Source organism: Bactrocera dorsalis, chromosome 5, assembly GCF_023373825.1.
Source record: "Bactrocera dorsalis isolate Fly_Bdor chromosome 5, ASM2337382v1, whole genome shotgun sequence".
Lineage (NCBI taxonomy): Eukaryota > Metazoa > Arthropoda > Insecta > Diptera > Tephritidae > Bactrocera > Bactrocera dorsalis.
The window spans coordinates 1,001,572-1,012,722 of record NC_064307.1 but is presented as its reverse complement, the minus strand read 5'-3'; the positions used below and the strand labels follow the sequence as shown (position 1 = coordinate 1,012,722).

General features: G+C 34.8%; 4 protein-coding genes across 4 annotated transcripts; 3 read left to right on the top strand and 1 right to left on the bottom strand.

Moving 5' to 3' along the window:
* The first annotated feature begins 236 nt into the window (after positions 1-236).
* On the top strand, positions 237-688 carry LOC105232740 (larval cuticle protein 65Ab1-like). Its single transcript, XM_011214554.3, has one exon. It carries the CDS (start codon positions 307-309, stop codon positions 616-618), a length of 312 nt encoding a protein of 103 aa, XP_011212856.3. The 5' UTR covers positions 237-306; the 3' UTR covers positions 619-688.
* Positions 689-4,616: 3,928 nt separating this feature from the next.
* On the top strand, positions 4,617-5,089 carry LOC105232741 (larval cuticle protein 65Ab1). Its single transcript, XM_011214555.4, has one exon. It carries the CDS (start codon positions 4,691-4,693, stop codon positions 5,000-5,002), a length of 312 nt encoding a protein of 103 aa, XP_011212857.2. The 5' UTR covers positions 4,617-4,690; the 3' UTR covers positions 5,003-5,089.
* A 2,284-nt stretch (positions 5,090-7,373) lies between these two features.
* LOC105232742 (larval cuticle protein 65Ab1) lies at positions 7,374-7,942 on the top strand. Its single transcript, XM_011214556.3, has 2 exons — positions 7,374-7,559; positions 7,624-7,942. The coding sequence occupies exons 1-2, from the start codon at positions 7,450-7,452 to the stop codon at positions 7,829-7,831; spliced, it is 318 nt and encodes a 105-aa protein (XP_011212858.1). The 5' UTR covers positions 7,374-7,449; the 3' UTR covers positions 7,832-7,942.
* A 1,758-nt stretch (positions 7,943-9,700) lies between these two features.
* On the bottom strand, positions 9,701-10,432 carry LOC105232743 (larval cuticle protein 65Ag1). Its single transcript, XM_011214558.3, has 2 exons — positions 10,168-10,432; positions 9,701-10,084 (listed from the first exon to the last, which is right to left on the bottom strand). The coding sequence occupies exons 1-2, from the start codon at positions 10,293-10,295 to the stop codon at positions 9,886-9,888; spliced, it is 327 nt and encodes a 108-aa protein (XP_011212860.1). The 5' UTR covers positions 10,296-10,432; the 3' UTR covers positions 9,701-9,885.
* Between the last annotated feature and the right edge of the window lie 719 nt (positions 10,433-11,151).

The following is an 11,151-nucleotide window of genomic DNA, read 5'->3' as shown; positions in this document are numbered from 1 at the left end:
ATATTCTACATCGTTTAGCTGAACGCATTTCAAATACATTACATACATTTGAAACTGTAAATATGTTTGCATGCATTAAAAAATATCAGCCAAGCTAACTGGAAATATTATATATTATTACTTGTGATATTAACTTATATCACACTTTGGATTTTGATGACCGCTAAAACCAGATTTAACAACAATTGTGGAAGTAAACATATGAACATCGGAAATAATATAAAATGGCACAGCGGCTGAGCAAAAGTATCCACAAATTTGACAACTTTTATCGTAGCAGCACAGCTCCACCACAAACTAGTCAACATGAAAGCCGCCATCATCTTCGCCTGCCTCTTGGCTGTTGCCTTCGCTCGCCCCGATGTCTCCATCGTTCGTCAGGATGCTGATGTTCAGCCAGAAGGCTACAATTTCGATGTTGAAACTAGTGATGGAACCCAACACGCTTCATCCGGTGTCTTGCAAAATGTTGGTTCAGATCACGAAGCCATCGCCGTAAAGGGTTCCTACTCGTGGGTGGATGAGAAGACTGGTGAGAAATTCACCCTCACCTACATTGCTGATGAGAACGGTTTCCAACCACAAGGTGCTCATTTGCCAGTTGCTCCAGTTGCTTAAATTTGTGATCAAAGGAAGTTAAAGTTTTGTTAATGGAAAATAAATTAATTGCAATATTTGAAATTTGAAATCTGTTTTTTATTTACTATAGACATTTGCAAATGATATATACATATATTTTTTTAATATACAAGTATATATAGTTCAGAATGGCTTTGGCTTCAAGAATATAAAATATATATAAAATCATAGAACAGAATGAAATTAAATGTAATAATCTGAAGTTGATAACTCAAGCTGTAGCCAACGGAAATACACACGCTCAAATGGAAAGTTGGCAGATTGGCCGCGATTGTTCACCAAGTCATTCAATGGAATTGGAAAAAGAGTACCTAAGGTAAGACCCCTAAGAGAGTCATTGACATAACGGAACTAAGTGACCCGACGTAATTTTTTCGTATACCGCACTGAGGAGCAGTACAGCTTTTAATGTATTTTGATAGGTCTCTCGATTAAGCTGTACATAGTAGATATAGAATGGAACGATATTTATCAAAGAAACTATGCTTAACCAGGAGGCAGGGCAGTTTTATATAGTTTTCGTTACGCGTCGCACACTGCTGTCGTGTCTTAAAAGAATTTGGATAAGTATACCAAAAACTATCATACAGTTTCAACTAACTAGGATTCTACATAATGCTGCTTTTTCACGGCTAAGTCAGTGATTATTCCTGTAAGCCATAAACATTTGAGTGTAAACAAGATCAGAGAAGAAAATTATTGATAACGATGGTTTCGGGTAATGCTGAAAGCAAAAACAGTTAAAGAAAATGAATGTGATATTTACTATTAATCGTCATTAATTCATGTCAACATGGTGCATCTGATAGAGTTAATGGATAAAGTCAGAATCAACGGTAGTTCAACTCTTAGTGAGTTTGTAATTCTTCTTTTATAAATAGTATTAAAATTTTATTAAGTAGTTGTACAATTATATCGAAGTCAAAATGAAGGTAACTTGTTATTATAGGCCCTCTTCACGTCTTTCTCAATTTAGACGAGTACTAGGGCCATGCCTTACCTATGCTGGTATTTTTGTGCATTGAGAAAAATTGTATATATTTAAAATAAACTGAAGAACTTAATAAAAGTTGCCGTGTAAAAATGTTGTTAGTTCGCAAGCATCTAAATTGGCCAGCCATATACACCAACCTGGCAGATACATATATTAAATACAAAACCAGCTTAGTTTTTGTGAATAATATGTTAAACGAAATTAAAGTAAAACTGGAACTATTAGTAAATTTTATTATACGGATATATATTTAGATATGTATGTATATATATATAAATAATAGTTGCAGACAGAGGCAGGAAGTGCCGGTTGCAAATGTCAAAAAAATTAAACAAAACATCTCTTAGAGCAGTATAAAATAGCACAAGGCTTTTAATGAGTTCTACACTGAGCCAGCAACGTGAATTGTAAGAACACATAAAAGCCGGAGAAGCAAATAAACAAATTATAGCCTACCATGAAACTTTTATTTGTATTTTTCTGCCTGCTGGCTATGGTTTTGGCACAAATAAATTACGATTCGAGTCCAGATAATTTAGAGTTCGGGCCAGGTTTTCAATCGCAAGGCCATGTGGATGAGGGTTATGCTGCCGGTGAAGATCTCTTACTGCCACCACTTGAAGAAAATGAAAACGTCTACTGATTAACTGGTGAAACTAATTCGGGGATGAGCAAGAAATTATTAAAAAAAATTGTTGTTTGTACTTTTTAAGTATTGTTAAGGAATAATTAAAGGTCTAGTTCATCACGATCTGTGTATAACTGCTTTGTAGAGAAAATGTGTAAGATATAGATAAAAAATATACATAATTCGAGAATATGTAGTTGCAAAATTATAGCATCACAAGAGTTAAATGCAATATCATTGCCACAGTTGCGGGAGCACAGATGTGTTTATTTTTATATTATAAAAATTATGTTTCAAATAAATTTATTTTTTTTGCTTGAAAAAATGCATTTGTTAATTTATGGATATATACTTGTATAGAAATGAAATTGTAATCTACTTAAAGCAAACTTATCTGCTGGTTATCACATATTTATAATAAAACTTGCAAACATCAAAACCAGGGAAATACCTTAAGGTACTAACCGTCAATCTGAGGATCGGAGTCTAAACAATTTTATATTATATATACCTATCCTGTATATAACTCATACACTATTCGACATATTCCATATAAAGCTTGTTAGAAATACGAAAATCATTATATGTGGTATATGGGATTTGGGGGTAGTATTGCCCCGATTTACCTCAATCAGAGCGGCAAAAGTGCTTCGAAAAATGGTTCTAACTCATCCAAAATTGAGAATCAATAAAACGATTTTCAATGTTTAATATTTGTCTAGGATCTCTGATTCCGAAATATAAAAGACCACCTTCGTATATATAAAAAAAGTTCAGCAAAAGGAAGATATATAGTGTACTAGAGAAACCGTCCATGCTTTACTGTGGCTAATACATAGATGATACTACTAATACCATCTCTACGATTTCTAGCCAGCACCTACCTTTAACAGAAACGTATAAAGATTTCAAAAAGCATTTCGTGTTTTAATAAAGCATTGATTTTTGGGCGAAAAATACGGTTGAATTTGGGTTTTGCAACAGGGAAATCAACCGTTGAAAAGAGATTTGCTAAGTTGGAAAGAGGCGAAATAAACACCGAGGACAATGAAGGCAATGGACACCCTAAAGACGCGAAAGCTCTGTGCAAAGGGGATGCCGCACAAGTTCACAATCCAACAAAAATAACGAGTTGCTGATTCTGAGGAGTGTGTGAGTGCTCTTTAATGGTAACAAAATTTTTTTGCTTCGGTGTGACAATAGAAATCATTTCAAACTGGAGTCCAATGGACGGTCAGCCTAGTAGACTGTACATGATATACCGGTCCTCAAGCGTGGAAAGATGTAAAAGTCGGCTGGTATGGTTATGACGTCATTCCATTGGAATGCAAGTGGTATAATACTCTTCGGCTGATTACTGAACCAGTTATGATCCATTGCACTGCGTATTTGATTGCAGTTCTATTCTACTATTACCAATATTTAGAAATTGTATTATTTTTGAGGAAGGATAAGTTTGAAATTATCGCATATACTTCATCGTTTCCGTTTAAATATTGCACTGCTCTGTGTAATGCTTCGAAAATATTTCTGTGTATCTCAAATTATAATAGGCCTTTTTATTAACCAACAAATTTTTAGCTCGTGTGACACCAAATATTTATGAATCTGATATCAACTTAATTTTACGGTAATCCAAAATAATATTTTCATATCGGCTAAGAGTAAGAAACCACCTTTTGGTCAGGTGCTAGTTTTCCTCTAAAAATATATTTAATATACGAAATATCTTTAATATTTTTTCTAGAATACCAAATCCCGCATCATACCGCAAATACCAGATCTCGAAAGCTATGAAAGTTATGCACGTGTCTTTTTTGGAGGTTTATACCTAACCTCAAGACATGTAGATTCCGTATGGTTGATAATTAAATTGGAATTTCTAGTACTTTAATATGGAAAACATAAAGTATTAAAAAATTTAATCAAAAATGTAAAAAAAAAATTCACGAACGATTTTGAAAACTGTTCCTGCGGTATAAATGTTATAACCGATTGCTCATGGCCTGGTCGAATACGTTAATTTTTTTATAGCAATCGAAGCGAATTTGCATAAAAATTGTTGAAATAAACGGTAAATAATTTTATATTTAGACATTTTTATTAAGTCAAAAGAATGATGCGAGAACACATTGAAAGCAGCCATAATAAAATAAGAGAATTAAACTGGAAATTTGAGCGCTTCTACTATGCATTCTGCAGCTTATGCAATCCCACCGATACAATCTGCTCAATATAACGGGTTCATGATTAAAACCAGATTTAGAATTGATAAAAATAAAAACAAAATATAATTTCGTGAATGCTGATTAGAGAAATTTATGCAACTGGAATAATATAAAATGCCCGGATGAGTTGAGAAAGTTATCCACTAAGTTGACAACGTTTATCGCAGCAACATAGCTCCACCGCAAAACAAACCAATCACCATGAAAGCCGCTATCATCTTCGCTTGCCTTTTGGCCGTTGCCTTCGCTCGTCCTGAAGCTGAGATCGTCAAACTAGATTCCGATGTCGGACCCGAAAGCTACATATACGACGTCCAGACCAGTGATGGTACCCAAAAGAGCGAAGCTGGAAAATTGAAGAACGTTGGCAGTGAAAACGAGGCTATCGATGTTACCGGCAGCTACTCATGGGTTGATGAGAAGACCGGCGAGAAATTCACCGTCACCTACGTTGCTAACGAGAACGGTTTCCAACCTACAGGTGCTCATTTGCCCGTTCCCCCAGTTGTTTAAATTGTTGACGTGACGAAGTTAATGGTTATTCTAATGTAGGGTTTTTTATACTGTAAATAAATTGAATGCAATTTTTGAAAATCGAAATACTTTTATTCTATATTTTTGCTTGAGTACGAGAGAGGTATCCAAAAAATACATACATATGTATGTACGTACATCATAGTGCTTAAGTTTGGTGAAGAATGATAGATGAGAATAATAAGACACTAGCAGTTGGCATTGGCAGAAGGGAAGGCATGCGCATTGGATACTGAATTGTTAGAATATTATATTGGTGATATTGACAGGATATCTTTCACGGCTCCCATTCTAGTGGGAGTCCAACCGTGCATTTTGGCGACCGCCATGAACCGGTTTTTTGTTCTCAGCTATTGAAGAACTTCGTTGGGAACAGTTTTCATAAATTGAACAAATTGCGTTTTTGTTATGCTTTAATTGGTTTGTTGTAGTTGATGTAACAGCATATGGTATCGAGGTCATATATACACAAAAGTAAGTTTAATGGAGTCAAATTTTTTAAGAATTAAGCTTATATCTTGATATGATTGGTTATAGTTTGTGTCAATAAAATAATTATTTGTATAGATTCCAAGTCTATATCATTCATCTTAAACGGTAACTTTGCTTCTTCCCAAGTTTTAAGGAAAAAGAAACCAGCAATACGTTTAGCGTGCCAACCACCCCAGATAGCTTTTCTAGCTGCAAGGACGCGTAAGAAGTCTCCAAAGATTTGCTCGATCTGTTAGCTTTTTTGAAATGTGTATAACGGCTGATGTGAGCGGGGTACGAAAAAAGAGTTAGTTTTTATAAAGCAAAACAATTTTTTATGATTTCTTTTTGTGAAACAGTTAAAATATATTCACCAATGGTACATTATAATATTTATTATCAATAGTCAAGCCAATATGACATTTGAAGAACACTCCGTTAAATTTTCCTGGAGAAATTTAAAAAAATACGGCAATGCTTGCAAGTATTCGAATGAGTCTTGGAAAAAGTACACTTTTTTCGTTCCCATTTTTAACTCGATGCTGGGTCATCCGATTCTTTCGTTAGGATAGACCGGATAGGATTTTTCTAAATTCCAAGTTTTGTTGTCAAAGAAAATTTTGAAGTAAAAAACTTGATTTTTATCAAAAAAATAGAAAAATCTTTAGTGTTACCTCGTAAATTAGGTATGTATCGAAATAGTGTTAGTAGTAGTCCTATTTCGTATGTTTACTAGGAACTTGCTATATGACAAACGAGGGTGGTCCGATAACTGTTTAGTCACCAATAGAAAAGGCAACATTTCGATATAATGGCCATTAATTTAATTTTGGTTCTTTAAACTTCGCTTCAACTTCTTTAAACCACTTGAGACCTGCTCACGTCAGCCAAATATTTGACTGGCGACTGACGCTTTTAAGTTTGGAAGAAAAAGGACTCGCACTAGTCCAAATCTGAAGAACTTGGTGAATGGAATGCGGTTCATGCCTCGATTCGTAAAACTTGGTAGTGAAAACTGCGGAAAGGTGAGCTGGAGGAGCACTTTTATCTTTGCCAAATGTGGTAGTTTTTCTGCAGTATTCAATACGAAATCGTAGACTTTCGCCACCCCGTGGCGTTATTTTTGACGCACCAAACTGCGACAACGTTAAAACTTGTTAAACCAAATTTTGACAGTCGCTTAGAAAGCAGAAAAGTCAACTCATATACCATCCACTAACTAATAACCCTTCATTTCACTGCGCTCTTCGCCTTCCAAATACATATACAAAAACCAAATCACTGACTCTTAGTTTTGTTTAACATATTTCACTATAGCCAATTTCTTCATCTGGCAGTGACACGAAGTGTTTATTGGAACGCACACAGATAATACAACTTTAAGATTTACTTTTTACTTTCATTAACCATGTAATTGCTTTACGCTCGACCGACGTAATGAATTTAAGGTAAATGCATTTTTTCTCTTTATATCTTTTGTTTGTATATTTGAATAAAGAAATCAAAATGAAGAGAAACCATTTTCATTTAAGATTTTTTTTTATAAAATGTTGGCATACGCTGATATTTATTACCGTCAGCTTTTAACGCATGAAATTAAGTGACATCTTTTCGGAATGCATTTAAATACAGCAGAAAATTCTAAGAAGAAACGAGTTTTCAACAGAACAATAAACCTTTTTGTTTTCTCCTATAGACATTTGTATCAAGTTAATTAACAACAAATTCAAAATTAATTGAAACTCCGGTGTAAGTAAACAAAACTTAAGTTCTAACACAATTCGCTTGATATACAATTAAATATATATAGTTGCATCTTTTAGAATTCCCTTTCTAAAAGAAATTCGGTGGCAGAAAAGTCGAGTATAAATAAAAGCTGCGGAGTTTTAATTGCATTCAAAAAGTTCTAAGCTTTCGACAAAGCAACCCCTAGCCTTCGAAAGTAATCTGTTATAATGAAGTTTGTAATTTTGTGTGTTGCCATTTTCGTATTGGTCTCAGCACGCCCTGATGTGGAAATCATCAGATCTGAGTCGGATGTACAACCTGATCATTATACCTTCGAGTAAGTAAAATAAATACTCGTATGACTTTGCCGATGCGTGTTACATTTAATTTTAAAAATCTAGCTTGGAGACCAGCGATGGCACTAGCAGACATGAAGAGGGCGTCGTTAAGGATGCTGGCACCGATCATGCAGCCATAAGCGTACAAGGCTCCTTCAGCTATAAAGATGAGAAGGATGGTAAACAATATTCCGTTAGCTACATCGCCGACGAGAATGGTTTCCAACCGACCGGCGAACATCTCCCACCACTGCCTGCAATCCAGCATTGAACTGATCTTTCAAGCAAAGCATATCAACTTGAATTTATTACTTTTTCTCTTTCTATAGCAATAATTTCAGTTAAATAAATAAGCACTCGACAGCAGCAAAAAATTCAATAAGCGCGATTTTATTTAAACAGTAAACTAAAAGAGAGTGAAAGTAAGCGCGTAGAAATGATTTCAAGTGAGTGAAATTAATATGACTATTATTACAATGTGAAAGTAGGAACAAGAACAATACTTAACTTCAATAGAGAATTGCAATCTATTTCGTCTGTTATTAAACCGTTAAATGTACATGTTTATGGTTTTCAGTGATTCGATGGGCACCATTCGGTCATTTCAGTAAAAATATGTACACATGAAATACAAAAGTTTTTATAAATCCATTAGGGTAAGTCACGACGTCGATCTTATCAGGGATCTCACTTGGACAACTTAGAACGTCAGTCGATTGTGTTATCTCCTATATATTATAGATTCTTCCAAATTGAAAAGAAAGGGCTTGAACTTTACCCTCCTCTATATAAATCACAATTTGCATCCGGTATGACTATTCATCTTACCGTATATGTTCAACAAGAACTTTGCTAAGGACAAGTAGTTCAGAATATCACCTCCTCTCTAACTTAGGCCAAAAGCACAAGGATGTTGCAGTCACATAGAAGCGGGTTGTCGACGAGTGCATGCTAAGCACAGGCGAGGCATTGATCCAGTATTTGAACTTAAGGGGGGCGCCTGCTTTATAGACTTAAAAAAATAGATATTTTTGAGGATATTTTTGGAAAAGAAGGAAATAATTGATTAAAGTGAAAGTTAAAGTTTATAGTTATATATTTAAAATCTTTCAAAAATTTTCGGATACGAAATATTTGATATTCTGCCTTTGGGAAGCTTATCGCATGTGTATTTGACGGATGGCGGGCAGGGTGCAGGACGCAATTTATATATATTTGTTTATAATTTGTGTTTTAATTAAACTAAGAAAATTCAAAAAAAAAAGTGAAATTCAAAATTATTTTAAAAATTGAAAAAGGGGTTTTTGACCAAAAAAAATATTTCATGTTGTTTAAAAATATGTTCAAACTTGACTATTCTTGGTTTTTTTTAGTTTAAGTAGAAGATAATTTAACGCCAAAGATAATAAACTTTACCCCAATTATATACCCCAATTATATACCGCATTTAGTTGTTTTTTCTATTCTGCCCGCCAATTAAGAAAAATCGTAGTAATGAAAAACCGAGAAATCGCGCGTCAAAGTTTTCGTTTTCTGCCCATTCGCTTATATAAGTATCTGCTAGATGCTCGATCACTATTTCCCTTCTAGCTTCGACAATATTTCGAATTCCCATCTATAACTTTTGGGACATATTCCTAGATAATTTTTAAAGAGACTTAAGCAAAAAAAAAATATATTTTTTTGAAGCAGGCTCCGCCCTTAATGGGCCAATGGAGATTAATCTCGGTCCCATTCCAATGTAAAAGGACGAAGGCTACCTCGTCGGCTCGGCAGTTGCTAACGATTCTGCTATGACCAGGCACCCAAGTGAGACTAATAATGAAGTTGCTTGATGGTATTTCTAATGAACAGACTCTCCTTGACCAGCTTTAAGAGCATAGTTAGCGAGCCCAGCACTAGTATTGCCGCTTTGCTGTTGGAGTGAATCCTCACGTCTCTGAAATAGGCTATACTTCGTAGCTGTACGTCCACAGCCACCACCAGCCAAAAATCCACTGGAAGACTGTATGTTAGTAAACGTACGTATTTCCATATAAGTCACTGCGCGCTGTTTTCTACACCTGTCTTTCAATACTTACGTCAACAGTCTCACTGAATCAAAATGATCGATAATTGTTAAAATAGTTAAAATTCATAATTTTGTTTAGCTTTTTTGTATATTTCATACTGTTGCGTTTGACTTTGTAATACTTATATTATCTCTTCTATGACTACATGTAAAATACCCGTACAAAAATATATAACTCTTGGATTTCTCTTGCTACTAATTCTGTGAACAATTCCATGAACTCTTCCGTTATGCCTTGGGGACTCAAAGGATTTTTAGTGAATACCCACATTGGGTAAATGAGCACCTTCGGGCTGGAAGCCATTCTCATCGGCAATATAGTTGACGGTATATGTTTGGCCATCATCAGCGACAAATGAATATGAACCGCGCACAACAATCGTCTCATCTTCGGCGCCGATGTTTTTCAACTGACCTTCCTCGTTGTGAGTCTTACCATCGCTGGTTTCCAAACTGGAAGAAAAATGTTTAGTTTAGTTAATCAGCTGTTATTGTGATTTTTTGGGCATTTGCCCAAGTTTTCGCCCGGCACTTACGCGAACGAGTAACCATCAGGCTTCACATCCGAATCCAAGCGCAAAATTTGCGCCTGCGATGGATCATCGATGGGCACAGCCACGACGACGGCAATGAAAAATGCGGCGAACACAATAGCGATTTTCATTTTTGTTTTGATATTTTTGTATATACGAGTATACCGATTTGTAGGATATTTCCAAAAGATTCTGTTATTGCGCACTAAACTACACGGGTCGTACACACGCTTGACCAAGTTGATGACTTATGATTGCTGACCAAGTACGCAACACCAATTTATAGCGTTTCGACGACTAGGCCAAAACAATGATAGAATTATACTATAATAGACTATTATTTAGCTAAATAACAAAAAACAAAACAAACAACTAAGAGTAAACCGTGTAAAATGTAGTGTTTGCATAGATGAGCGGAGAAATCTCAATAATAATAATAATAACTAGTAAGTATAATTACTGGTGCCCGAAAACTATATAAGCTGACAAGTTTTATATTTTTTCTATAATTAATACACTCATCAGCTGAGACAAACGCGCATTAAACCCAATCACACACACACAAACTGTTTGGAAAAAACGCAACGGATTCTGCGCGTATTGTTGATGGCGCATGCAACTCAACTTCGGTTTTTCGCTTCTGTGTATTTGTGTCTGGGAATTAAAGCAATTCGTTGCGTATTTGGTATTTCGCAATTTATAAAAAATTTTATTTGGTGTTTATGAGTTTAAAAATAATAAAATTTCTCAAAAATGTTTCTCTAATATATATACTATGGCGCCGAAATGTAGGCAATAGTCATGAGATATTACGAACAAAAGTCAAATTCGAATTACTGAAAAAATTTAGTAAAAAATTAGGAAACAACTTTATGTTTAAGAGACCTAGGTAGAGAAAATTAAATGGAAACGCCTTTACCTCTTTCTTTGTGATTATTTTACATAAAATACATATCTATATAAATATATTTATATCTATTCTTGTTC